Raw genomic sequence first — 27,498 nt, forward strand, 5'->3', positions numbered from 1 at the left:
GGGGGACACAACCCCAGGGCTGGTCCTGGGTGGGGGTGGCAGCTCTCCCCGTGGCCGGTGCTCGGGGCTGGCCGTGCTGGGTAGACCATGCTGCCGGGTGGTGCGCGGTGTCCGGCTCCCAGCCCCGCCGGCCGGGTGCCAAATTCCTCCGCCCCCACAGGAAGCCGTCGGCGAGCTCGGCGCTCGCTCTGCAGCGAGGCCAGGCCGGGCCGGAGGGATGCCGGAGCTAGAAAGGGCTGGAGGAGAGAAACCAGGTCAGCCCCGAGCCGCCAGCGTCACCCTGGCAGGCAGCGGCCGGCTCCTTCGAGGAAGCAGGGCGAGGATCCGGCCCTGGTGACGTCCCCTCCGGCGCGCACGGCATGCGCCAGCCGAGCCCGTGCCTGGCCACCGCTTGCTCGCTCGAGGAACCATCCGCAGCCCCGGCCATGGGGTGAGCCCCAAACAGGGGCATTTGCCTCCTCGGGGTCCTGGAGAAGCTGAGGATGAGGAGGGGGCTTTGAGGGGAGCCACCCGCCGCGGGGCTGGCTCGGCCATCAGCCTCGAGGCTGCGATGGAGGGGAGAAGGGTTCGGCTCACGCAACGCCTCCGCCGTCTCTGTGTGATGCTCCCATCCTGGGTACTGCTCCTGTCCCCAGGTACCGCTCGATCCCTGGGTACCGCTTCCATCCCCGGGTACTGCTCGATCCCTGGGTACCGCTCGATCCCTGGGTACTGCTCCCATCCCGGATACTGCTCCCATCCCTGAGCAATGCTCCCACACCCAAATTGTCCTCCCACTCCCAGGTCCTGCTCCCATTGCCAGGTAACGTCCCCATCCCTGGGTACCACGTCCATCCCCAGGTGATGCTCCCATCCTGACCCGTGCTCCTATCCCGGGTACCGCTCCCACCCCCTCATCCCGCTCCCACCCCTGGTTGCTGCTCCCATCCCTAGACAACGCTCCCTCCCTGGGCACGAATCCTGCTCCCATCCCCGCCCCCATAAATGCATCTTCCCCTCGCCATCCCCCACCCCGCCATGCGAATCCGAGGGGGTCTCTGCCCTTCTCCCGCGCTCCCTTCTCTCCTCCCCTCCTCCCCGCCGCCTTTCAAACACAAACATGGCTCAGTGGAAAATGTGACCCGCCACAGAGCTGCAGATAACTCAGGGCCGGGCTGGGGCCAACTGGAACAGCACGGGCTTGGCTGCGGCCCCGGCTGAGCCTGCGGCGGCCGGGGGGGCCGGGGCACCCGGCGGGGGGGACAGCTCGGGACTCCCTCGCGCCTCGCTCCCTCCCGCTCACCCGCCTCCCGCATCCCTCCTGCGCCCGGCCCAATCCTGCGCCTGGCCCTGGCCACAGCCGCGTCCCCACAGAGAGGGACACAGCGGAGGAGGCTGCTGTGGGGACACGCGGTGCTTGGGGGCTGGTGGGACCCTTCCTTGGCCCATCTCTGCGCTGCGGTGGGACGGAGATGCCCAGGCTGGTGGCTTATGGGCAGGATGAAGATGCCCAGGGCTGGTGGCTGGATGGACAGGATGGAGATGGCTGGGATGGGGGCTGGACACAATGGAGATGCCCAGGGATGGCAGCACATGGGCAGGATGGAGATGTCTGGGAATGGTGCCCACTGGGAATGCTGGAGATGCCCAGGGATGATGCTGGATGAGCAGGATGAAGATGCCCAAGGATGGTGGCTGGATGGACAGGACAGAAATGCCTGGGATGGGGGCTGGACTCAATGGGATGCCCAGGGATGGCAGCACATGGGCAGGATGGAGATGCCCTGGGATGGTGCCAGCTGGGAAGGCTGGAGGTGCTCCAGCTGGGCAGCATGGAGATGCTCTGGGATGGTGGCACATGGCCAATATGGAGATGCCCTGGGATGGTCCCAGCTGGGAAGGATGGACATGCCCAGGGCTGGTGGCACACAGGCAGGACAGAGATGCCCTGGGATGGCGCTGGCTGGGAAGGCTGGAGGTGCCCCGGGCTGGTACCAGACGGGCAGGACAGCGGTGCTGACGGGGGGATGGTGCCCCGGCCCCGGCCGATGGGCAGCCGGAGGTGTGTGGGCTGGGAGCAGCAGTGGTCGGAGGAGCCCGTTTGTTTCTCATTAGCGGCTCTTGGCAGGAGCTGTGGAAAAAATAGCTTCAAACAGCAGAGCTGGAAGGGAAAAGGCTGGGCCGAGGGAGGGGAGAGGGGCCGCAGTGGGGAAGGGGGGCACGGGGCCAGGCGGGGGGCGGGGAGGGGGTCGGGGTGACGACGGCCTGGACAGGGTGCAGGGATAGGGACGGAGACACGCATGGTCCTCTCTGCAGTGCCCCTGTCCCCGGGGAGCAGCAGCCAGCTCCAATTTCAGGGAGCCGGGGCACACGTGCGCTTGTGCGCTCTTGTGCACACTTGTGGGTGTTTGTGTGCGCAGGGCCGGCGAGCACAGCGCGTGTGCGCACCCGATGGCGTGGGCATTCCCAGGGAGGGGACAGGGACGCACAGCTGGGTGCATCCATGTGCATGGCTACGTCTTGGCTCCCCCCAGCCCCCTGCCCCGTTGGGGAAACTGAGGCACGCGGGGTGTGCCCGCCGCAGCGAGCGGGGCCCCGGCTGTGCCCCACCAGGAGGCTCCCGCCGCAGCCGGTTCTCACGTTTTCGGGGGGCCCTCGGCAGAGCCACTTACGCAACCGCGTGTCTGCGAGCGCCGGCAGCACCGCCAAGTCAACCAAAAGCAAGCGGGGGGAGCGCGGGAGGCGAGCGAGGAGCCCAGAGTCCACCCCGCTCCTCCCACCTCGTGGCACGACGGATTTGGCGGGGACGGTGGCGTGTCCCACCCTGGCGTGGCTGTGCCAGGGTGGCACCAGTGCCCGGCTGCCCCGTGCCCCCTCCTGCCGCCATCCTGGGCTGGGAACCGGGCAGCAGCGAGACGGGGTCATCTGGGGACAGTGACTGGGGACGAGGCTTGTCCCCGCTGCCAGGGCAGGGCTGTGCCCGCCGGAGCCGGTGGCACCGGGGCAGCCTTGGCAGCTGGCACAGGGCTAGCACCCCGGTGCCTGCAGGCATGGGGAGACATCGATGGGGCCGGGGGGCTCCGTGTGCCAGGGGATGCGTGTGCATGCGTGTGCATGTATATGTTCATGCGTGTCTGCATGTGTGTCTGCACGTGCACCCCCCCATTTTGGTGCCCGCGTGTCCGGCCGGGTTTGGCCACCGGCACCCACCTGGCTTCATGGCTATTTCTGCCTCCAGCCTGGATTTAATTCTACCCTGCCCGCGGCTGGCGTGTAATTAGGAGCCCAAAAAAAGCTCCGGGCACCCTCTCATCCTCAGGGGTGGGTGCACACCCAGCGCCCTGGCCCCGGGGTGGGCACAAGGTGCAGGTGCCCACAGCCCTGGCTCTGCCGGCCCCGAGGGGTGAAGGAGCCCCGCAGCAGAGACCTGGCAAACTCGGTGCAGCTGGGAGGGCTGGAGCGTGGGAGGGGGGGTCTCGCCTGGCTGCGGGGGGCTCTGCCTCAGCAGGAGGCTGATTTTGGGGAGGTCCCTGATTTGGGACCCACCGGGGGCATGGGAGGACGCGAGGTGGCAAATCCTTCGTTAAGCCCTTGAGCCAATTACGCCGCTGGAGCCGCCCCGCGGCCTGCACGGCGAAGCCCCCGGGCAGCCATAAACCCCTTAGGGGGATGATCCCGCTTATGGCAGCGCCTCAGTGCCCCACAGCCCCGTCACCCCCAGCCCCCCACGTCTCTGAACCCCCTTTCTCCCCCAGCGCCATGGGTCAGCCCCACACCGTCCCCTTGTGTCCCACCCCCCAGAGTCCCCTCCGCCACCACCTCCCCGCCTGCCCTTGGGCATCTCACCCGCTTGCCGCCCACCGCCTCCGTGCTGGGGAGCATGGTGTGGGGTGGCCCCCCAGGCGCAGCCCATGGCACCACCACCAGCAGCCGCCCCAGCGCTGGGCTCAGGGCACTGATCGGCTTTGGGGAGCTTACAGCCCTGAGCCGGCGGCTCGGCGGCTCTTCACACCTGCGAGACGATCCCGGTTCCTTCGGCCTCACCGCTGGCTCCTCGCCCTCACCTCAGCCCCGGGGATGTGGCTCTGGCACGGCAGCAGGGCACAACCAGAGGGTGTGCAAGGCCCTGTGCCACCGCGGTCACACCCTGTGCCACCCTGTGCATCGCATGTGCCAGCGCGAGCGTCCCCTGCACCACCGTGAGTGTCCCCTGCGCACCTTCCTCACACACGAGCGTGCACTGCACACACTTGTGCACACACAGACGTACATTGCACGCAGACCCCGAGCGTGCACTGTGCACGCACACACCCACACCCTGATGCGGTCATGCGCAGCTGCAGCGTGCGCACACTGCACACACACAGCACACGCGTTGCACACACAGAGACAGAGCACACACACATGTTGCACACACGCAGACATTGCACACACACAGACAGAGCACACACACACACATTGCACACGCACACACAGACGTTGCACACACAGAGGCAGAGCACACACACAGACGTTGCACACACACACACAGAGCACACACACGTTGCACACGTGTTGCGCACACACAGATGTTGCACACACACACACGTTGCACGTGTTGTGCACACACACCCCACACACACACAGCACAAGCTTTGCACACCCCCCCACACCGCACCCCCCCGACTACTGAGCACAAGCACACGCGTGCACCGTGCCCACGCGCATGCAGCCCCCCATGAGCACCCACCCAGCCGCTCCCCAAAGGGGCTGTGGGCAGGGGGGCACCTGTACCCGTGGAGCCCGGCCACGGTGCTGCTGGAGGGTGGTGGGCAGGCAGGCGCCCGCCCACCAGCCCGGGACTGGGGAAGGGACTGGGGGGCACAGAGCCCCCCGCCGCCCTCCAGCCTCCATCCCATCCCATCCCTCCTCCCCTTCCCATCCTCGCTCCCTCCTGGCTCCAGCTTTGCTCCAGGCCTCTCCTCCTCCTCCTCCTCCCCAGCCCTTCGCCTTCCCCAGCCTCCATCTCCTGCTGCCCACCCAGCCCCGGGGGTGCCACAGCTGGGTCCCCCCCAACAGCTGGTGGTCACCTGGCCCCGCTGTGGCCAGTTCTGGGGGGAGCGGGGCTGCTGGGGGGGCAGGACCCCCCAGGCGGCCCCGGGCGCTGCTCCATGTCCCACGGCCGGGGACACGTGGCCCGTTCCGCCGCCAAAGGGAGACGCCTGTCCCTTGGGAAGTGGGGGAGACGCAGCCTGGCGAGGGCCCTGAAATCCTTCCCTGCCCAGCGGGGAGGTGAGCGATTCCCCACCACCACCACCGCAGGGCTCAGGGCTTCCCTGCCACCTCCAGCGCCAAGTCCCACCGTCACCGGAATGTCCCACGGGACCGCGGGGAGCGAGCACGGAGCACGGCAGCCCTGGCCCTGGCAGCCCCCTGGCATCCCCCAGTCCCGGCATCCCCCCGGGCCAGCATCCCCCCCAGCACCCCCAAAATCCCCCTGCCCCAGCTGTCCCCTCTGTCCCCACACCAGCCACAGCTTAAACCACCGTGGGGGTCACACCCAAGCCCCCTCCCCACGCAAAGCCCGGGCTCAGCCATGGCCGCTCCTGAGACCCCCAGACTTGGGGGGGGGGGGGGGGGGGGGCGGGCGGGAAGGGATGGGGAGAGGGTCGGGGGCAGGATCAGCCCCAAACGGGAGCGCAACCCCAAGGGGTGGCCGTGGCTCTGGGGACACGGGGACATGGGGACATGGGGACACGCTGGCTGCCACATCAGCAGCAGCGGGGAAGGGCCCCAGCCCGCAGCTGGGAGCCAGATGGGGTGGGGAAGGGCAGCGGTCGGGGCCAGCCCCGAGGTGTCCCCCGGGCCGGGGACCCCCGAGGAGGGCATGGGGACACCGAGCTGGGCCGGGTCCCCCCCGAGCTCCCCGAAATGGGGGAAGGAGGGGTGGGAGGAGGGGTGAGGGAGGGCTGGGAGGGCCTGAGGAGAGAGGGACGGACAGAGGGACGGACTGGAGGAGGGGTGACTGACAGAGGAGGGATGGAGGGGGGATGGAGGGGGGAGGAAGGGAGGGAGGGAGGGATGAGGGGAGATGGAGGGGGATGCAGGGGGGATGCAGGGGAGATGGAGGGAGGATGTGGGGGAGATGGAGGGGGATGGAGAGGAGATGGAGGGGGGTGCAGGAGGGATGAAGGGGGGAGATGGAGGACAGATGAAGGGGAGATGGAGGGGGGATGCAGGGGAGATGGAGGGAGGGATGGAGGGAGGGATAGAGGAGGGATGGAGGGGATATGCAGGGGGGATGGAGGGGAGATGGAGGGGATATGCAGGGGGGATGGAGGGGGATGGCATGCTGCAGGAAGGAGAGGACCCAGGGCAGGGACCCCCTCCCCAGCCCACCCCAGAAGGGGACACGAGGAGCACCCAGTCCCTGGGGCCCTACTGCACCCCCTCGGTGTGGGACCCCCATCACCGAGGAAGCCGGGCATCCAGGCTGGCAGCGGGACACCCCGGGGGTGCCATGACCCCCCCCACATGCAGCACCCAGCACCAGAGGACAGACAGACACACAGGCCAGGACAGAGCCCTCCCGTCCCCTCAGGGCCCCCCCGTCCCAGTAACAGCACAACCTCAGCCCCCCCAGCAAGGTGCTGGCACCCCTCGGCACGATGCCACCCCTGAAAAAGCCCCCAAAGTGGCCCAACTCACCCCAAATTGCCCCACCTCGGGGGTCCCCCCCGAGCCCCCGCCCAGGGCAAAGGCTGCAGTGGGGCAGGGAGGGTGCAAAGGGCAGCCAGGCGCTGGGCGCAGGGAGCGGGGTGCCCCGGGCACCCGGGTCCATAGTCCGGCTCTGGCGAGGAGGGTGGCACGGCAGTGCTGGGGGATGCCAGGACGCCTGGGTTCGTTGGCGGGGGGGCTGGGGGTGACGGAAGCCAGGGGCGCTCCGCGGAGGGTGTCGTACCCAGGAAGGGTCCCCAGGGATGGGGGCTGTGGGTCGGGGACCTGGGAGAGGCCCCGTGAGCCCCATGGGTGAGGGGGCAGGACTGGAGGGGGACAGGCACCCCAGGGTGCCAGGGAGGGGGGACCTGCCAGCCCCCAGCACATGCCTCTCGGTGTCCCCAGGATCATGTTCATCATCATCATCACCATCTTCATAGCCGTCACCTTCCTCATCATGATCTTCCACGTCTGCCGCAAGCTCTGCCACGACCCCGTGTCCCCCCCACCCTACACGGACTCCCAGGGCCCCGTGCCCCCGCCGCTGGCCCCGATGCCCGCGCTCCCCAGCCTGCCCAGTGGGGCCATCCCCCCGGGCCTGGAGCCCCCACCCTACAGCGAGGTGGGTCCCAGCTGGCAGTGGGTGCTGGGCACCCAGCTGAGCCTGGCGTGGGGGGACAGGGTGGGCTGTGGGGTGATGGGGGAATGGGGTGGTGGGTGCTGGAGCTATGGGGTGATGGGGGTACAGAGTGATGGGTGTTGGAGCTATGGGGTGCTGGAGTTATGGGGCGGTGACTGCTGGGGCTATGGGGTGATGGGTGCTGGGGGTACGGGGTGGTGGGTGCTCGGGCTATGGGGTGGTGGGTGCTGGGGCTATGGGGTGATGGGTGCTGGAGCTGTGGGGTGGTGGAGCTATGGGGTGATGGATGCTGGCACTACGGGGTGATGGGTGCTGGGGCTACAGGGTGGTGGATGCTGGGAGTACGGGGTGATGGACGCTGGGGCTATGGGGCTCAGCAGGGCATGGGGGGACTATGGGAACCCACACCCCTCCTCTATGCCAGGGGCACCCTCCCCTGCTCCCATGCACCCCAACGGGGGGGAACCCAGTTCCGATGGGTTCAGCGCTGGGGTTGGGGCACCCTCCTTCCTCCAGGGACCCCAGTGTCCTGGGTGCCATGTGTCCCCCCCACCACCACTGACCCCCACTCACCCTTAGGTGACAGCGAAGCCCTTCCTCTACCCACTGCCGCAGGGGCCGTGTTCTGAATGTGGCTGCGGTCCCAGGGCTCAGCCACTCTTTGCCACCCAGACCAACTTCTAGGGGTGACCCCCCCACCCTGAGGACAGCTTGGTGACAACATTGTCCTTCGCTGGGGGGGGGGGGGGGCATGGACTCAGGCATCCGGATGGCCCCTCTGGTCCGGGACCATGTGGACGCCTGGGTCCATGTTCCCCCCCCCCCAAACCATGCCATTGGAGCAAGGGGTTGGGGGGTTCTTTATTTATTATTTTTAAAAGTGTAAAAGAGGTCCCTGCTCTGCTGGTTTGGGGGGGGGGGTTCAGGGGGAAAGTTTTTTTTGGGGGGGAGGTTTGCACCCCGCGCCCCTTCCCAGCCGCGGCTGCACCTCGGGCACCGCATGGACTTTGCCAGGCGGGCATGTGAGCCTGCGTCAGCCGGAGCCCTGACACCCTGTCCCCATCCCCATTGAATCATAGCATCATTTGGGTGGGAAAAGACCTTTAAGATCATCAAGTCCAACCGTTAACCCAGCACGGCCAAGGCCACCACTAAACCATGTCCCTAAGCACCACATCCACCCGGCTTTTAAACACCTCCCAGGATGGGGACTCAGCCCCTGCCCTGGGCAGCCTGGGCCAGGGCCTGACAGCCCTTTCGGGGAAGAAATTTTTCCTAATATCCTAATAAACCTCCCCTGGCGCAGCTTGAGGCCATTTCCCCTTCTCCCATCGCTTGTTCCTGGGGAGAAGAGACCGACCCCCCCCCGGCTCCAGCCTCCTTTCAGGCAGTTGCAGAGAGCGATGAGGGCTCCCCTCAGCCTCCTCTTCTCCAGGCTGAGCACCCCCAGCTCCCCCAGCCGCTCCTCCCCAGCCTTGGGCTCCAGCCCCTGCCCCAGCCTCGCTGCCCTGCTCTGGCCACGCTCCAGCCCCTCCATGGCCGCCTTGGGGTGAGGGGCCCAGCGCTGAGCACAGGATTTGAGGTGCAGCCTCACCAGTGCCCAGCACAGGGGGACAATTGCTGCCCTAGTGAATCCATCTCCGTCCCTATCCCCATCCCCATCCCATCCTCATCCCTGTCCCCATCCCCATCCCCACCTTGTCCCCATCCCCATCCCCATCCTATCCCATCTCATGCTGTCCCTGTCCCTGTCACCATGCCCTCCCATCCCATCCCCACAAGAGACGGGCCCAGGCCAGCGGGATGTCGTGGTTTATTGAGTTGGGAGCACGCTCCCCAGCACAGGGCCATCCCCGTGGCAAGTGCCCCTGGCCGCTCACGCCGCCTGCCGGCCCCGGCGCCGCTTGATCTTCTTCTTGAGGAGCAGCAGGTCCAGGTAGAGCAGGCGGCCCAGGATGGTGGAGGCGCAGAGCAGCCCCCCATGCAGGGCTCCCGCCAGCCCGCAGCTGAACACATCCTGCCCTGGGGACGAGCCACGGTGGGACACAGCCACCCACAGGAGGGACACAGCCACCATCATGGGGGACATGGCCACCACCATGAGGGACCAACCCCACGCTGCAGGGAGCCCCTGGGGACACCGTCTGCAGCCTGGAGCTGGGCATGGGGACAGAGGGACAGGGGGACATGGGGACACAGGTCCCTTACCCGTCAGGTAGAGGTTCTTCACGGGTGTCTCGGCTCTCATGGCAGCCACCACGGCCGGGCTGAAGCGGCCGACATCGTGCTCGGTCCCGTACATCTCCCCGCGGGGAGCCGCCAGGTAGTGCTGGTTGGTGAGCGGCGACGCCGCCTCCATGAACTCCACCTGCCCAGGCAGGGGCATGGGGGGTGCTCGGGGCACGTCGGGGTGCTTGGGGCACACAGGTGTGGTGCACAGGGCACGTGGGGGTACCCAGGGCACAGCGGGCACGGGTAGACCCATCCCACCAAACAGCAGGTCCCACCGCAACAGGTCCAAGTCTACCCAGTGGGTGCCCACCCCATGCAAAGGTCCTGGGGGCTGCAATGCCCCATGGCTTTGCAGGGCGCCCTGTCCCCGCTGGGCACCCCAACCCCACAGGGCACCCCGTCCCCACCGAGCACATCCCCACAGGGCACCCCATCCTGCCTGGGCACCCAGTCCCTGCTCTGCGCCCCATGTCCACTCTGCGCCCATGCCCATGGGGCACCTTAGCCCTGCAGGGCACCCCATCCCACAAGGCACCCCATTCCCAGGGGGTATCCAAACCCTGCAGGGCACCCCATTCCCACTGGGCACCCCAAACCTCTAGGGCACCCCATTCCCACTGTGTACCCCATTCCCACTGGGCACCCCAAACCTGTAGGGCACCCCATTCCCACTGTGTACCCCATTCCCACTGCCCCCCCCCAGCCCTGCCTGGGCATCTCACCCCCACAGGGCACCCAGTCCCTGCTGGGCACCCCATCCCCACAGGACACCCAGTCCCCCCATTTCCACCGTGCACCCATCCCTGCGGGGCACCCCAACTCTGAAGAGGTACCTCAACCCCACGGGGCACCAGGGCACCCCATCCCTACAGCCCCCTTCATCCCTGCAGAACACCCTGTCCCCACCGTGCACCGTCCCCGCCAGGCACCCCGCGTGGCGGGGGACACCGTGGGGACCCCGTCACCTTGTCACGGAGGTGGGGGAAGCGCTGCAGCGCCCGCTCCAGCAGGCGCTGGGCGATGGCCAGCTTGTACTGCTGGTAGTCGGGACCCCGGTGCTTGGCGCGGGTCCCGGCCCACTCCTCGAACCACTCGTACCGCGCCATGGTCAGAATGGTCATGCATGACCGGCCTGTGAGGAGGGGGTGACAACTGGTGACAACCCCCGTCCCATCGTGGGGGACCCCGGTGCCGGTGGCAGCCCGGGACGTGGCAGCGGTGGCAGTGCCCACCCCGTAATCCCGGCTGGTGGGATCAAGGAGCCTCCGAGCCCGCAAAGCTGAGCAGATCAGGGCTGCAGAGCTGGGGGGGGACACGGGCAGGGGGGACACGGGCAAGGGGGGCCCCCCAACTCCATACCTGGGTGCCGCTGCTCATAGGTGGGGTCCTTGGCGGCGGGGAAGGTGATGAACATCATGGCCAGGTTTTCAGGGACGTCGTCGCGGCTCAGAGCGGTGTAGTGGGTCATCCTGTGGGCAGAGCGGGCAGCGCCGTACACCCACCGTGCACCCACTCCCCGCACCGTGCACCCACCCCCCCCGCCATGCACACACCCCGGGGTGCCCGGGGGCCCCTTACATGGCGTCCAGGTCGTTGTGGGGGTAGATCCAGAAGTTGGTGGCGGGCAGGGCCAGCTCGGCCGCGCTGCCCCGCAGCCCCACGAACACCAGGAAGGAGCCCATGCCGTGCCGCACCATGGCCAGGCGGGAGCGGACGCCTGCGGGGACGCGGGGCGGGAGGAGGGAGATGACGCCTCATCCCTGCGGAGGGCACGCCGGGGATGCCGGGGGACATGGGGACGCTGCCGATGCCAGGGAGACGGGCATGCTGGGAATGCGGGAACGCTGGGGACACGGGGATGCTGGGGACGTGGGGACCGCAGGGATGCGGGACACGGGGACGCAGTACCCGGGTGGCTGCGGAGCTGGGGGGGCAGCAGCTTGCCGAAGGTGTTGAAGATGCCGGCGTCGGAGATGACGACGGGGGCGAAGATCTCCACCTCCTCCTCGCTCGGCCCCCTCTGCACCACCACCCCTGGGGGGCGCGGGGCGGTGAGGGGGGCGCGGGGCCCTGCCGCCCTGTCCCCACCGTGCGTCCCCCCCGCGGCGGGGGGCTGGGGTGGGGGGCGGCGCTCACCCACAGCGGTGCCGGCAGGGGAGACGAGGATGCGGGTGACGGGGGCGCGCACCAGCACGGCCCCCCCCGCCCGCTCGATGAGGGGCACGGCGTGGAAGGCCACCTCGCTGGCCCCCCCCCGCGGGTACCAGGCCCCCCGCTGGTAGTGGTGCACCATCAGCACGTTCACCAGGAAGCTGGAGTCCCGCGGGGCCGTGCCTGGGGACGGGGGGACGATGGGGAGGGACGCGACAGCTCCTATCCCGACATGGCCTCCTCTATCATGACATGGGCCCTCCTATTGCAACATGGCCTCCTCTATCATGACATGGCCACCCCATCACACGACATGGCTCTCCCTGTCATGATGCAGCCCTCCCCATCACGATACAGCCCTCCCCTATCACAATACATCCCTCCCCTATAATGATGCAGCCTCCCCTATCGTGACACGGCCCTCCCCGTTATGATACAGCCCTCCCCTATCATGATGCTACCCTCCACTATCACAACACATCCTCCTGCTGTCAGGACACAGCCTACCCCTGTCACGATACAGCTCTCCCGTATTGCACTGTATCATGACACAGCCTGCTTTATTGCAACACAGCCCTCCCCATCACAACAAAGCCCTCTCCATTGCAACACTGCTCTCCCCTATCATGACGCTGCCATTCCCTATCATGACATGGCCCTCCTTTACCATGACGTGGCCCTCCCCTATCACAATGCAGCCCCCCTATTGCAATACAGCCCTCCTCCATCACCACAGTGCCCTCCCCTATCGTGACATGGTCCTCCTCTATTGCAATGGCACCCTTCCTATCGGGACGGCCCCCTCCCTATCGCAACAGCCCCCTGACCGTAGAAGAGGTAGCTGAGCAGGGCGCGCAGGTCACGGTCGGCCGTCAGCCGGGCCACGGCCTCGCTGTGGCTGGTGGCCGCCATGCGGAAGACGGGCGAGATCCAGTAGACGAGGCCGGTGCGGACCAGGAGGGTGGCCAGCCACCGCGGCACCAGCTTCAGCACCACCAGCAGCGCCACATGCCGCGAGGCCACCTGCGCGGGGACCGGCCCCGCGTCACCCCCGGCCACCTCCGCCGCCACGGCCCCACCACCACTACATCCTCATGACTGGCACAGCCGGGACTCCAGCACCACCCGTGTCCCCTGCGCCCGTTCCCACCATGCCCACCACCCGCGTCCCCACCATCCCCATCGCTTGTCCCCACCACACCCAACGCCTGTGTCCCCACCGTGACCATCACCCATGTCCCCACCACGCCCATCACCTGTGTCCCCTCCATGCCCGTTACCCTTGTCCCCAACGTTCCCACTGCACTTTCCCTGCCATGCCCATCACACTTGTCCCCACCATGCCCATCCCCCATGTCCCATCCACCCTTGTCCCCACCATTCCCCCTGCCCCTTCCCCACCATGACCATCACCCATGTCCACCCATCACCCACGTCCCCACCCACACCCACCAGTGCCACCACCCACACCCCAAACTGGCCAGCCCGAGCCGGAGGGATTCCAACACCACACCCTGGGGACGTGCCACCACCCGCAGGAGGCTGTCCCCAAGGACCCCCACCTTGGAGAGCCTCATGAACTCCTTGATGGCCGCCTTCTCGGCAGGGAACTGCTCCTCCAGGGCGGCGGCGAAGGCGGCCTTGCCGGCGCGGAGCTGGTAGCGCCGGGGGCCCAGGCAGATCTCGTCGTAGGGGTCGGGCAGGCGCTGCCAGCACAGCTGCCCGTCCGTCAGCTGGTCCAGCGCCACGCGCAGCATGCTGCCCTCGTGCATCTGCCCCACGTAGTGGATGCCTGCGGGCCCCGGGGGGTCAGCGGGCCGGGGGGCTGGGGACCCGCCGGTCCCCACCTTGGGGACGCGCGGCGAGAGCCCCTCGGGTGGCAGATGGGGGAACTAAGTGTTTAACCTTCGTCTGCCGCGGGTCACCTTCAGAGGTGGTGGCGAGAGCCGGGCTGCGAGCATGGCACGTGCACTGCATGCACGCACTGCACACGCACACATTGCACACACAAGCTACGTGCAAACAGCACGTGCATTGCATGCACACATATTGCATGCACTCGCTGTACACACACTGCATGCGCACACACCGCATGCAAACGGTGTGCACACTGCACATGCACTGCAGAGTGTGTGCATGCACGCATATGGCACACTGCAACAAATGGTGTGCAAACAGTGTGCTCACTGCAAAAACACTGCAGGTGCTGCATGCACATACTGTGTGCACAGACACTGCTTGCAAATGGTGCATGCATGCTGCACGCAAATGGTGCATGCACCGCAAAAACACTGCAGGTGCTGCATGCACACACGCTGCTTGCAAACGGTTCATGTATGCTGCACACAGACGGTGCATACACTGCAAAAACACTGCAGACACTGCACGCACATGCTGCCATACCTGCCCAGTGCACGCTGTGAACATGCACAGGCACCACATGCGTGTGCACACAGTGCACGTGACGCACACGCTGCATGTGCACACGCACTGATTGAACGTGCAAGCAGGGCACACTGCACGCACACAGGCACTGCGTGCACGTGTTGCAAACAGACCCACCCTGCAACCCTGCTGCACAGGGACGCATGCAGGGCTGCAACCAGCCTACGGACACGCAGCAGGGTAGGTAACAATGCCCTGCATGCATGCACCGAGCTACACCTGCACGCTACCTGCATGCACAGGCGCAGGCAGGCTGATGGGTGTTGGGGTGGGTGCACGGGGGGGTCCTTACCCACATCGAACTCACTGCCCTGCTCCTGGAAGGTGTGGCAGCACCCGCCGGCCTGGTCGTGCTGCTCCAGCACCAGCACCCGCTTGCCCACCTTGGCCAGGGTGCCCGCCGCCGCCAGGCCCCCCATGCCGCTGCCGATGACCACGGCGTCCAGCTCCGGCGGCACCCGGCGGGCGCTGAACCCTGCGCACACGCATGTGCCTGAGGGCCCCCCCCCCCACCTCGTTGCACGGGGGCCGTGCAGACTGACAGCAGGCCCTGAGTGCAATGGGATGGACAGACGGACAGACAGCACACACCCAGCACTCACCCTGCTTCAGGACCTTGTCGCGGGCACGCGGCTCCGTCACCAGCGGCCGGGGGGGCCCTGGGGGTGGCTGAGCGAAGGGGTTGCCAGCAGGGGCCAGCAGCCGGTGGGCTACCAGCCCCAGCGCCAGCGTGCCCAGGGCCACCAGCAGCAGCAGCATGGCCCACATGGCTGCCACCGCACACAGCACCCTGTAGCCCCAGCGCCTTATGGCCCCGGCACCTTATAGCCCCGGCAGCTTAGGCAGGAGATTAGACACGCCGCCTTACAGCTGCAGCAGCTTATAGCCACCGCAGCTTAAAGCCACAGCAGCTTATAGCCATAGGAGCTTATAGCCACGGCACCCTATGGCCATGGCACCCTATAGCTGCACACACCCCAGGAAGCACGGGGTACCGGGGGCGGGCACGGCCCCCTCACCGTAACGCCTTGCTGGCAGTGCTGGGACACACTGGGACGTGCTGGGACACGGGCCAGGCCCCAGGGCGGCAGCGCATGTGCACACACGTCTGGGCAGTGCATACACATGTGCATGAGGTGGAGGGGTGCCTGGCGCTGGTGTGTGCTGGCACGCTGGGTGCTGCATGCACACACACACGTGCATGCACACGTGCAGCTGTGCGAACGTGTGTGCACCCACACTTGCGTAAGGAAGCACAGGCACGCCTACACACCTGCGTGAGCAAACTACATGCGCCCACGGGCTAACGCACATGCCCATACACACACAGCTGTGCAAGCGCACACCCGTACATGCACCCTCTGTGCAAACACACACTTGCACACCCGTACATGCACCCACTGTGCAACCACACGCTGCACACCCGTACGTGCACCCACCGTGCAACCACACGCTGCACACCCCTACCCACCCACGCGTGCACACGCACACCCGCACGCCCGGCTCTGCTGCCTGCAGCTCTGCTGACCTCTCCCGGCAGCACCACGTAAAGGCCCCCGCGTGCAATGTCACACGCACACCCACGCACACCCCAACGCCCGCACACACACAACACCCCCCACCGACCCCCCACCACCCAACACCCCCAACCACCGACCCCCAAACACAGCCACGTGTGCGCACACCCACACGCGTGCCACACACCCACGCGTGCACACACACCCACGCGTGTGCACGCACGCACACCCCCCAGCCCCACAAACACCCTGCAGGCACCAAACTGGGCCAAACCACTGATTTGCAGAGAAAAAAAATCCTCAGCAGCGGGTGGGAGGGGGCCAGGGTGGGGCAGAGGTGACACTGGTGACACTGGTGACACCGGTGACACCGCGTCCCCCCCCGGGTGCCCCAGCCCCAGCCGCATTCGGCCGTAAGGGACAAAGCCGCTGCTTTTCTCTCCTTTAATAAAAGTCACAGCAAAGTACCAAAAAAGGAGCGACCCAGGGACGGGGACGGGGACGGGGGGTGGCCGCGGCGGGGGGACCCCGGGGCAGGAAGGAGGGGGGCACACGCGCCCCGCCGCACACGTGTGTGCGCACACCTGCAGGCCCCGTGTCCCCGTCCCTCGGGGTCACCCCATGGCAGCCCCCCCCCCAGACACCCCCGGCAGCGCCCCAGCGAGCCCCCAGCCGCCACCCCCACGGGTTAATTGCAGGTTAATTAAGGGTTAATTACAGGGCCAAAGCCACGCGGGCAGGGGTCTCCGCGGGGGTTATTGCTACCTGGGAAGGGGCAATGGGGGGTACAAGGGACAGGGGGACCCCCCCCGGTAAGGGTGAAAGGGGGTCCCCGGGGATCTGCGGCCTGGATGGAGGGGAAGCCAGGGCCCACAGCAGCTTATGGGGGGGCTCCGGCTGGGTGTGACCCCCCCACCACTGGGGGTCCCGACCCACGCACTGCCCCGGGCCAGGGGGAGCTTCCCCACGGGGAAACTGAGGCACGGGGCTACGAGGAGCCAGAGCCACGCAGCACCGGAGGCCCCCCGCCCTCCCCGTGCCCCCCAGCTGGCAGCAGCCCCGGCTGGGGGGGGCACAGGGCCCTGGGATAACACGGGGAGGGGTGAGGTTTTGGCAGTGAATAGCTGTGTGGGTGCTGGGCACAGCGGGGGGGTCTGTCCCCCCCATGGGACCCCACCGGCCGCTTCTGTCCCCCCCCCAGTAAAGCTGGGGCTGGGTAGGAGGGAGAAAGGGGCCGGGCTTGGCTAGAGGGGGGGGCTTTGCAGAGAGCCAGCCCCCCCCATGGCGCTGAGCACGGCAAGCTCATCACACCAGTGGGTGAGACTGCAGAGAGCCAGCCCCCCCGTGGTGCTGAGCACGGCGAGCTCATCACACCGGTGGGCGAGATGCCAGGGGCACAACCGCCCTCCTCCCCCCTCCACAGCCCCCCTGGCCAGGCTGGGGCAGGGGCGAGGGCGCTGGGGACCCCCCGGGGGGGCACTAGTAGACCCAGCTGACGGGCACCCACTGGGGCTGGGCGCGCAGGCGCTCCATGGCCTCCCGCAGCCGCCCGAAGGTGCGTTCCAGGTCGTCGTTGGTCAGGCTGAGGTCGAAGTAGTGGCCGTAACCGCGCTGGATCCGCCCGCTCTCCTCCACCGTCCGCTTGGCGTCGGCCTCCTGCCCCGCGCAAACCCTGCCTCAGTTTCCCCGTCGCTCCCCATGCCCCCCCCGCCACCTCTCACCCCGGGGAGGGGACCCACCGTGAGCTGCTTGGTGGCCACGCCACTCTCCAGCGCTGCCCGGTTCATGGCCCGCAGCGTCTCGGGGCCGGGGGCTTCGATGAAGACCACATATGGCACGAATTCAGCTGTTCTCAGCACCTTCACTGCCTGGGCCGGAGGGGACGGCGCTCAGCCCCGGGTGGGGGGCCAGCCCCGGCCACCCCCTTGGTGCGTGTCCCCCCCCGCGTCCCCTACCTGGGGGTTGACGTCCAGGATGCACATCTTGCCGGCCTCCACTACGGCGCGGATGGAGTCGATCTTGGTGCCATAGAGGTTGCCCTCGTACTCGCCGTGCTCCAGGTACCGCCCCGCCTTGATGTCCGCCTCCATCTCGCCCCGCGACACGAAGCGGTACCCGTGCCCGTCCTTCTCGCTCTCCTTCGGCTTCCGCGAGGTGTCTGCCCCGGGGACGGCCCATCTGAGTGCCACCCACCCGCCCCAGGGGTCCCACCCTGGGGGGCACCCACAGCCCACGGGGATGGCCATGGCGCTGTGACGCCGCACCCGCACGCCCGGGGGTGCGTTCTCCCGGCGCCGGGCAGGTTGGGCTGTGCCAGGGACAGTGACGCTCATGGGGGACAGGGATGCTGGTGGGGGACACGGATGCTGGCAGGGGACAGGGATGGTGGCAGGGGACAGGGATGGTAGTGGGGGACAGGGATGCTGGCGGGGGACAGGGATGGTGGCAAGGGACAGGGATGGTGGCGCGTGACCGGGATGGTGGTGAGGGATGGTGATGCTGGCAGGGGACAGCGATGCTCACAGGGACAGGGATGCTGGCAGGGGACACTCACAGGGGATGGTGGTGCCGTAGCGCGCCTGGTCCGACATGATGAGCTTGTTCTTGAGGCTGCGGCGCCCCACGCCCTGGGCGCCGATGAGCACCAGGGTTTTCCGGCGGAAGGGGGGCATGCGGGCCACCTCCTCGTAGATCAGCAGCTCGTGGCGGTCGAACTCTGGGTGAGGGACAGGGCTGTCACCCACAGTGGGACACCATGTCGGGTGCCACGGGGACCCCAGGGAACCCCGTCCCGTGAGGTGCCACCGCGAGCCTGCCATGGGCACGCCTGGAGACCGTCCCCCCTTCCCTGGGAGGACGCCAGCGGGGGACGCTCACCGGCGTTCTTTGTCGTCAGGTACATCATCCTCTTCTTCCTCTTCCCGCTGAGGCTGCCACACAAGGCCCCTGCCCAGGACACGGGGGCTGGCTGAGCTGGGGACGGGGACAGCGGCACGGGGACAGTGGCACGGGGACAGTGCCACAGGAGCTGGGACCTGCCACAGGGGCAGCACCATGGGGATGGGGACATCACCCGGGGAGTTGGGGACCTGCCGCAGCAACAGTGCCACAGGGATGGGGACATCGCCACGGGGCGCAGGGGACCCGCCGTGCTCCCGCTCGGGAGGTGACCACCTGTCCCCCCACCCCCCAGGCCACGTCCCCGCCGCGGGCTGGGGGCTCCGTACCAGCCGCGGGGGCCACCTCCATGTCCCGCTTGACGAAGGCCTTGCGCTTCTCCTCCAGCAGCTGGCTGGGCACCAGCCCCGCGCTGCCCCCCTCCACGTGGCACGCCTGGGGGGACAGCGCCGCGCGTGGGGACCCCGGCCCCGCAGACCCCCTCCAGCCCCACAGGGACACACCCCCCCCGGCTCCCAGGGATGCTCCCCAGCCCCAGGGACCCCCCAAGCCCCACAGGGACCCCTTGAGCTCCCAGGGACCTCCCCCAGCCCCAGGGACCCCCCAAGCCCCACAGGGACCCCCCTCCCAGCTCCAGGGACCCCCCCAGCCCCAGGAACCCTCCCCTGCCCCGAGGGACCACCCCCAGCCCCAAGGACCCCCCTGACCCTCTGTGGACCCCAGCTGCTGGGGAGGGGGGACCCCCAGGAGGGGAGCAAAGGGCCAGGACCGCCCCCCCCAGCACCCCCCTGACCTGCCACCAGTTGGGGTCGTCCTGGTTGACGATCTGCAGCAGGTCACCGGCAGTGAACTTGAGCCCGGCCTCCTTGCAGGGGATGAGGCTGTCGGTGGCCGGGTCGTAGTCGAAGTGGCACTTAACGAAGACCTGGGGAGCGGGGGGGTCAGCGGGGGGGGCGGGGGCGGCCGCCCCACGCCTGGGTTCCCCGCTCTGCATTGCCTGGGTGCTGCCGGCCCGTGCCTCAGTTTCCCCAGCACGCCGGTGGGAAACGCAGGAGCTGTGCCATGCACCCACGCGCATGCACCCCGCTAGGCTCCCCCCCCACCCTGGTGCCCCCCCACCGCCCGGCGCAGCCAGGCACGCGCGGCACCCGCGCACACGCAGGCGGCACCGGCGGCCGCCGCCATGCCCCACAGAGCACCCACGGCGGCACCCACGCACAGCCCCACGCCCGCACACAGGCACAGGCAGGCGCCCAGCGCCGCCACCACCGCACCCGCGATGGCACACATGCGTGCGGGAGCGGGCGGGGGCAAGCGTGCACGCACGCGCCACGCCGCACACGCGTGTGCGTGCACACGGGACCCCTGCCCCAGCGCTGACAGCAGTAGGGTGCCACGGGGCCAGCCTGGTGCGGGGACACGCGGTGCCAGGGGACGTAATGACAGCACTGCTTTGTCCCCAGGGAGCCAGGGTGATGGCAGGCGCCTGCGCCGGGCTGGCACGGGGCGGGGGGGACAGGGCACCCTTTGCCACCCAGGTCCTGCCACAGGGATGGGGACGGGGACAGGGCAGGGATGGGGATGGGGTAGGTGCCACCGCAGCCGGGTGCCCTCACCAGTGCCAGGCACACAGGGCACAGTGGGGGACACTGGGCTCCCACTAGCCATGGGGCACGTGGGCACGGGGCAAGTCCTTACCGGTGTGCAGGGGCCGTGGGCGGAGGGACAGGGGGACACGGGGTCCAGGGGACACACGGGGAGATGAGGCACGTGGTGAGGGGACAGGGGACATGGGGCACGGGGATACAAGGCAGGGGAACAGGGGACACGCGAGCACGGGGACGTTGGCAGGGTGGCAGGGGGACGACATGGGGACGCAGAGACGGGGACACAGAGGCAGAGGGCAGGGGGACCCACGGGCGGGGAAGTGGGAGCCGTGGGCAGGGTGCTGGGTGCGGGATGGAGGTGTGGGGTGCAGATGTGGGGTGCAGGATGGGGCGGGATGCGGGGCAGGGTGGGGCGCCGGGCAGGGCGCAGGGCGGGGCACAGGGCGGGATGCAGGGTGGGGTGGGGCGTGGGGTGGGATGCGGGGTGGGATGCAGGGTGGGGCACAGGGCAGGGTGGGATGCAGGGAAGGGTGCAGGGCGGGGTGGGATGCAGGGTGGGGCACAGGGCGGGGCGCAGGGCGGGGTGGGATGCGGGGTTGGATGCGGGGTGGGATGAAGGGTGGGATGCGGGGCGGGGTGGGATGCGGGATGCAGGGCGGGGTGGGATGCGGGGTTGGATGCGGGGTGGGATGCGGGGCGGGGTGGGATGCGGGATGCAGGGCGGGGTGGGATGCAGGGTTGGATGCGGCGTGGGATGAAGGGTGGGATGCAGGGTGGGGTGGGGGGCAGGGCAGGGTGGGAGGCAGGGCGGGGTGGGATGCGGGGTGCAGGGCGGGGTGGGGGCTGGTACCTGCCGGGGCGGGTGAGGCTCCTGGTAGCTGGGCAGGATCTTGAGGACGACGCTGCCGCTGGCGTGGCGCAGGCTGTCCTGCAGCGCCCGCGGGTCGCTGCCCACCTCCCGCCCGTTCACCTCCCGGATGACGTCCCCCACGTGCAGCAGCCCCTGCTGCGCCACCATGCCCCCGTGCAGGATGCGGGCGATGACCAGCTCCCCCCGCTCCACCCGGAACGTCACCCCCTGGCCGGCACAGCCCCGCGTCAGCCCTGCGCCCGTGTCCCCGCCACGGCGTCCCACGCCTCCCACCCAGCGCCCCCCAGTCGCCCCAGCAACGGCCCCAGCACCCAGCAACACCCCAGCGCCTCGCAAGGCTCCAGCACCCCGCAATGCCCACAGCACCCCACAAGGCCCCCAGCACCCCGCAATGCCCCCAGCAATGCCCCCAGCACCCTGTCATGCCCACCCAGCAATGCCCCCAGCACCCAGCAATGCTCCCAGCACCCCACAATGCCCACAGCACCCCACAGTGCCCACAGCACCTTGCAACAGCCCTAGCACCTGGCAATGCCCCCCAGCACCCTGCAATGCCCCCCAGCACCCTGCAATGCCTATGGCACCCAGCAACACCCCCAGCACCCTGCAATGCCCACAGCACCCTGCAATGCCCCAGCAATGCCCCAGCAACACCCCCAGCACCCCGCAATGCCCCAGCACCCCGCAACGCCCACAGCACCCTGCAACGCCCCCAGCACCCAGCAATGCCCCCAGCACCCTATAATGCCCACCCCACAATGCCCCCAGCACCCAGTGACACCCCCAGTACCCCACAAGGCCCCCAGCACCCAGCAGCATCCCAGCACCCCACAACACCCCCAGCACTCCACAATGCCTACAGCACCCCACAATGTACATAGCACCCTGCAACACCCACAGCACCCCACAGCACCCCCAGCACCCCCAGCACCCCACAATGCCCCCCAGCACCCTGCAGCACCCCCAGCACCCAGCAATGCCCACAGCACTCTGCAAAGCCCCAGCAACGCCCTCAGCACCCTATAATGCCCACCTGCAAGGCCCCCAGCACCCAGCAACAACCCCAGCACCCAACAATACCCCCGCACCCCGCAGCACCCCAGCAACACCCCCAGCACCCCACAATGCCCCCCAGCACCCTGCAGCACCCCCAGCACCCCGCAGCACCCCCAGCACCCAGCAATGCCCCCCAGCACCCAACAATGCCCCCAGCACCCTATAATGCCCACCTGCAATACCCCCAGCACCCAGCAACACCCCCAGCACCCAGCAAGGCCCCAGCACCCCGCGGTGCCCCAGCAACACCCCCAGCACCCTATAATGCCCACCTGCAATGCCCCCAGCACCCAGCAACACCCCCAGCACCCAACAAGACCCCAGCACCCCACAGTGCCCCAGCAACACCCCCAGCACCCCGCAATGCCCCCCACCACCCCACAGCACCCCCAGCACCCCGCAGCACCCCCAGCACCCAGCAATGCCCCCCAGCACCCCGCAGCACCCCCAGCACCCCGCAGCACCCCAGGCTCGGGCTCACCAGGTTCTCGCCAGCCGTCTTGCGGATGCCCACCATGCGCACGGCGTCGGGGGGCACGGGCTGGTTGCTGAAGGCCGGATCCAGGACGGGGCTGGGCGGGGGCGTCTCGTAGCTCTTGGAGGCCACCGAGTCGTGGGTCTCCAGCAGCGACTGCAACGCACGGCGGGGGCCGTCACGCCCGTGTCGCGCACCCCCCCCTCGCACGCACGCCTTGCACGCGCGGGCCTTGCACACCCCACCTGGAAGTGAGGCTCGCGCAGGATGCGGGCCAGCTCGGCGGCCGCGCTGTCCTGCCGCACCAGGTGCCCGATGTCGCGCAGGATCTCCTGCACCAGCTCCAGGTTGTTGTCCCTCACCGCCTCCAGCTTCGTCTCCTCCAGCCGCTCGTGGGCCTGGGGGGGCCGGGGGGGATTAGGGACCCCCGCGTCGCCCACCCGCCCGCTAATGCCCCCGCCAGCTGCTCCCGCCGTGGGGGGGGGGGGGGCACGGCCCGGCGTGCACACACACAAGCACGCGCATGCATGCATGAGCACACACCCCCATGCCCTTTGCACAGGCACAGCGCCCTGCATGCACACGCACGTGCAAACCTGCCCCTCTGGATGCACGCCCGTGCAGATCCTCAACTGCACGCTTGTGCATGCGTGCGCATGCCCTTGCACGCACATCACCACACCAACCCGGGTGTGCGTGTGCCGTTGCACAACTGGGTGCATGTGCAAATACACACCCACCCACCAGTACACACACGGAACGTGGGGCCAGCCACACACACCCCATCAGGGTGATACACACACGCACACGTGCGCACACACAACCTTGCACGCCACCACCCCCAGCCACACGCACCCCGAGGGGCAGTGCACACCCAGCACCCTCCCCTGCCCTCGCCCCCGCGCCGAAACATGGCAGCCTCACACGCACGGGCACGCACACGTGCAAATGTGCACGCTCACTTCCATGCATGCACACACATCTATGTGCAAATGTGCCCACACAGCAACACCCCCAGCACCCCACACATGCATACATCTGCATGCAACCAGACACATGCATGCACACACACGGATGCAAGCATACATCCGTGCATGCACACACGTGTGCAAGTGTACATTCATCCACACACATACATACATCCACATTTAACCACACACATGCATGCGCACACACGTGTGCAAGCGTACAGCCATCCACACACACACATGCATGCATCCACGCACACATACATGCACACGTACATCTGCATGCAACCACATGCATGTGCAAGCATACCTCCATGCACGCACATACATGCATACATACATCTGCATGCGACCAGACGTGCGACCAGACGTGCGTGCAAGCGTACATCCATGCATCCACGCACGCGTGCATCCATGGACACATACGTACATCTGCATGCATCCACACGCGTGTGCGTGCACACAGACACACACTTGTGCACCCACCCGTGCACACCCAGCCGTGCACACCCATCCCCCCCGTGCCCCGCTCGCTGCCACCCACGGCGGGGGCCGGGGAGGACGCGGTGCCACCCCCACGCCACCGTACCTTGGCCAAGGACCTCACTATTGGGCTCTCCATGATGCCGCGGAGGAAGATGAGGTCAAGGTCGGCGGCCCCCGGGGTGCCGGGGAGCCCCATCAGGTTGTCCAGGACCTGCTGCATGGCTGGGGGGGTGCAGGGACATGGGGGGGGGACAGGGGGACAAGGGGGGGACACATGGGGATACGGGGGAGGGGGGCAGAGCGGGAGGGAGCAGCAACGTGGGTGAAAGTCAAATGGGGGTGCCCCCACCCCCGTCCTGTCCCAGTCACCCCAGGGCCCCCCGGTTATGGGACCTGGCAGGGAATGGGGGGGACCCCCGGGAGCAGGGACCCCTCCCCCCTTGTCCTGCAGGAAGGACGGACACACGGACGTGTCCCCCGGCATCGTCGCCCTGCCTCACCCGGCTGGGGGGGCCGTGGGGCACCGCACACCCTCCCCCCCGTACCTCAGTTTCCCCCGTCGAGGAGCCCCCATCCCCGCGCAGAGCTCACCCGCACACGGCCCTGCCGGCCCCCCCAAACCCACCCCCCCCGGCCCCCCGGCCCTGCAGGGCACAGTCCCTGTGCTGGGGGCCACAGGGAGAGGCCCCCCCCAAGGCAGCACTTTGGGGGGGCTGCCCTGGTGATGTGGGGGGAAATCACCCCAAAAGCCCCCCGGAGGGGGGACATGCAGCAGCTGGGGGGGCGGCACTGCAAATGGGGGGTGCCATGCAAATGGGGGGGCAACGGGGGGGTGCAATGCAGCCGGGCAGTGCAATGCAGCCGGGAGGGTGCAATGCAAGTGCGGGGGCCGCTGTACAGCCGGGGGATGCAATGCAATAAGGGGGTTGCAATGCAATCGGGGGTGCAATGCAGTCGGGGGGCTCTAATGCAATCGCGGGGGGGGCGCAGTGCAATCGGGGGCTGCAATGCAATCGGGGGGGGTGCAATGCAATCAGGGGGCTTGCAGTGGAATTGGGGGGTGTAATGGAATCGGGGGGGTGCAGTGCAATTGGGGGTCTAATGCAATCGGGGGTGTGCAATGCAATGAGGGGGTTGCAATGCAATCGCGGGGGAGGGGGGGGGTTGCAATGCAATTGGGAGCCGCCGCACGGCGAGGAGTGGCTGCGCTGCAATGGCGGGGGATGCTGGCGATGCAGCGGGGGGGGGAGGGTTGTTGCAATCCAGCCCCCCCCCAATCTGGGGGGTCACGGCATGGCCCGAGAGCCCCCCCGTCATCCCCCATCCTCCACCCCCCCATCCCCAAACACCCCCTGCCCACGCCAGCCCCCTCCCTGCCCCCCCCGCCCCCCCCCCCCCCGGCTCCCCCCTACCTCGGGGGCCCGGGGGGCGCGGGCGGGGCGGGGGCGCGCGGCGGGGCCCCAGGGCCGGGGCCGCTCATGGCTGCGGGCGGCAGAGCCGGGCCTGGGGCCGCCCCCCAGATCCGGGTACCGCGCCCCCCCCCCCCGCCCCGGCCCCGCGTGGGGCCCCCACGCGGCCCCGCTCGCCCCGGGCCTTGCACACGCGCGTGCAGCCGCGAGCCCCGGGCGCGCTGACGCCACGTCGGCCCTCGCGCGTGCAAACCGCTTGCACGCCCGCGGCCGGGCTCGCGCGTGCACGGCGAACGCACACGCACCTCGGCATGCTCACGCGTGGGCACCCCCGTGGGAGCAACCGTGTGCGGACGGGCACGTACCCGTGCACGCTGACACGCTCATGCACAGCGCGGAGAGCCATGTGCGTGCGTATGCGCGCTGATGCATGCCGCGTGCACGCGCACCTGCGTGCACACGCGTGCGTGAGCGTGCACAACCCTGAGCTGTACCTCTGCGTGCTTACACACGCGTGCAGACCCGTGCCCGCCTGCTGCACCCACGCACGCACCCCCATGCGTGCACACATGCTGATGCACACGCGCTGCTGTGCGCGCTCACACCCATGGGCGCACGCGCACCCCGTGCATGCTAACGCTCGCGTGCAAAGCCACGGGCACGCACCCCGTGCATGCCCACCCGTGCATGCACGCCCCCGTGCCGGCTCACCCCTGCTTGCACACCGGCGTGCACACCCACACGCGCTGCCCCCGTGCCTGCTCACCCGTGGGAGCCCCCCCCGCACGCAGCCACGCAGCCTCCCGCGGCGTGGGGAGGGGGAAAAACGGGGGCTCGGCCCCTTTAAGGGGGCGGGCGGGGGGCGCGGGTCCGCGCGGTTGCCATGGCAGCGGGGGGGGCCGCAGAGCGCCGCGCGGGGGGGGGGCGGATTTAAAGGGACCGCGCCCCGCTCGTGTGCACACGCACTTGCACACGCACGCACCCACGCGCGAGCGCGCACGCGCAGGCGCCCGCCGGCGCTGGTACCGCCCCCCCCTTGCACACGCGTGGCACCAGCGCGCGCGCTCGGGCACCCGCGGGCACGTGGGCACCTGCTTGCACGCGCGCGTGAACGTGTGCGAGCGCACCCGCGCGAGGCCCCCGCGGCCCCCCCGGCCCCACGGGGGGAGCCCCCAGTGCTGGCACTGACACCCCCTCCCTGGGGCACCCACCCCGCGCCCGGGCACCAGTGCCCCCAGCACCAGCATCCCCAGTGCCCCCAGTACCAGTATTCCCAGTGCCCCCAGCACCAGCATCCCCAGTGCCCCCAGTACCAGTATTCCCAGTGCCCCCAGCACCAGTGTTCCCAGTGTCCCCAGTACCAGTGTTCCCAGTGTCCCCAGTACAGTATTCCCCGTGCCCCCAGCACCAGCATTCCCAGTGTCCCCGGTACCAGCATCCCCGGTGTCCTCAGCACCAGCATTCCCAGTGTGTCCAGTACCAGCATCCACAGTATCCTCAGCACCAGTATTCCCAGTGTTTCCAGTACCAGTGCCTCTGCAGTGCCCAGCACAACCAACATCAGTGTCCCCAGCACTGCCAGCCCTGCTGTCCCCAGCCCCAGCATCCCCAGTCCCAGTGCCCCCAGCATCCCCAGCCCCAGTGCCTCCAGTGCTTCCAGTATCCCCAGCCCCATTTTCCCCAGCCGCAGTGCCCCCAGAACCACCAGCCCCAGTCCCAGTGCCCCCAGTGTCCCCAGCCCCAGTGCCACTACTGTCCCTGGTGTCCCCAGTACCAGCATCCCCAGCCCCAGTGCCCCCAGTGCCCCCAGTGTCCCCAGCCCCAGTGCCCCCCCAGACGCCCCCGTCCCTGAGCAGGCAGAGGCAGGAGGTGGCTGCAAGGGGGTTTATTGCTGGGGGGCCCGCCCCGCCCCGGGGTGATGGGTGCTGCGGGTGCTGCGGGTGCAGCAGCCCCTGGGGTGATGGGTGCTGCGGGTGCTGCGGGTGCTGCGGGTGCAGCAGCCCCCCGGGTTCTCTTCACCCGCTCGGCCCCAGCGACGTCCCTGCAAGGAGAGGGGGTCAGAACCCCG

At 68.6% G+C, this 27,498-nt stretch overlaps 3 protein-coding genes across 9 annotated transcripts; 1 reads left to right on the forward strand and 2 right to left on the reverse strand.

Moving 5' to 3' along the window:
- Positions 1-445: 445 nt before the first annotated feature.
- Positions 446-7,999, forward strand: TMEM92 (transmembrane protein 92). Its single transcript, XM_087770601.1, has 3 exons — positions 446-635; positions 7,081-7,297; positions 7,895-7,999. The coding sequence occupies exons 2-3, from the start codon at positions 7,085-7,087 to the stop codon at positions 7,997-7,999; spliced, it is 318 nt and encodes a 105-aa protein (XP_087626727.1). The 5' UTR covers positions 446-635; positions 7,081-7,084.
- A 1,112-nt stretch (positions 8,000-9,111) lies between these two features.
- LOC104012307 (all-trans-retinol 13,14-reductase) lies at positions 9,112-15,715 on the reverse strand. Its single transcript, XM_087770167.1, has 11 exons — positions 14,746-15,715; positions 14,436-14,618; positions 13,261-13,490; positions 12,526-12,721; positions 11,684-11,881; positions 11,456-11,581; positions 11,126-11,264; positions 10,907-11,016; positions 10,513-10,679; positions 9,524-9,683; positions 9,112-9,337 (listed from the first exon to the last, which is right to left on the reverse strand). The coding sequence occupies exons 1-11, from the start codon at positions 14,909-14,911 to the stop codon at positions 9,192-9,194; spliced, it is 1,821 nt and encodes a 606-aa protein (XP_087626293.1). The 5' UTR covers positions 14,912-15,715; the 3' UTR covers positions 9,112-9,191.
- Positions 15,716-16,103: 388 nt separating this feature from the next.
- On the reverse strand, positions 16,104-26,862 carry MPP2 (MAGUK p55 scaffold protein 2). 7 transcript variants are annotated; one of them, XM_087770017.1, is made up of 12 exons: positions 26,839-26,862; positions 24,125-24,243; positions 22,813-22,965; positions 22,574-22,723; positions 21,016-21,243; positions 19,352-19,483; positions 18,888-18,993; positions 18,538-18,606; positions 18,215-18,376; positions 17,616-17,818; positions 17,400-17,528; positions 16,104-17,316 (listed from the first exon to the last, which is right to left on the reverse strand). In XM_087770017.1, exons 2-12 carry the CDS (start codon positions 24,239-24,241, stop codon positions 17,140-17,142), a joined length of 1,626 nt encoding a protein of 541 aa, XP_087626143.1. In that variant the 5' UTR covers positions 24,242-24,243; positions 26,839-26,862; the 3' UTR covers positions 16,104-17,139. The 7 variants fall into 7 exon arrangements, with proteins under 7 accessions (XP_087626143.1, XP_087626140.1, XP_087626141.1 ...); XM_087770014.1 differs by lacking the exon at positions 26,839-26,862 and adding an exon at positions 26,197-26,317; XM_087770015.1 differs by lacking the exon at positions 26,839-26,862 and adding an exon at positions 26,142-26,234.
- Positions 26,863-27,498: the final 636 nt, after the last annotated feature.

The sequence above is a fragment of the Nipponia nippon genome, unplaced genomic scaffold (assembly GCF_047370975.1).
Source record: "Nipponia nippon isolate SJK-2023a ecotype South Korea unplaced genomic scaffold, ASM4737097v1 scaffold_32, whole genome shotgun sequence".
NCBI lineage: Eukaryota > Metazoa > Chordata > Aves > Pelecaniformes > Threskiornithidae > Nipponia > Nipponia nippon.

What these genes read in the sequence shown, in the direction of transcription:
- TMEM92 (XM_087770601.1), top strand. Translation starts at nt 7,085, where the DNA reads ATGTTCATCATCATCATCACCATCTTCATAGCCGTCACCTTCCTCATC. An exon ending in AGCCCCCACCCTACAGCGAG is followed by an intron (nt 7,298 to 7,894) that starts GTGGGTCCCAGC and finishes ACTCACCCTTAG; the next exon opens with GTGACAGCGAAGCCCTTCCT.
- LOC104012307 (XM_087770167.1), bottom strand. Translation starts at nt 14,911, where the DNA reads ATGTGGGCCATGCTGCTGCTGCTGGTGGCCCTGGGCACGCTGGCGCTG. An exon ending in GGGCAGTGAGTTCGATGTGG is followed by an intron (nt 13,491 to 14,435) that starts GTAAGGACCCCC and finishes CGGGGCCCGCAG; the next exon opens with GCATCCACTACGTGGGGCAG. An exon ending in CCAGCTCCGCAGCCACCCGG is followed by an intron (nt 11,265 to 11,455) that starts GTACTGCGTCCC and finishes GCGTCCCCGCAG; the next exon opens with GCGTCCGCTCCCGCCTGGCC.
- MPP2 (XM_087770012.1), bottom strand. Translation starts at nt 25,862, where the DNA reads ATGCATCAGCGCGCATACGCACGCACATGGCTCTCCGCGCTGTGCATG. An exon ending in TGCGCGAGCCTCACTTCCAG is followed by an intron (nt 22,724 to 22,812) that starts GTGGGGTGTGCA and finishes CGTGCGTTGCAG; the next exon opens with TCGCTGCTGGAGACCCACGA. An exon ending in ACGACCCCAACTGGTGGCAG is followed by an intron (nt 18,994 to 19,351) that starts GTCAGGGGGGTG and finishes CTGTCCCCCCAG; the next exon opens with GCGTGCCACGTGGAGGGGGG.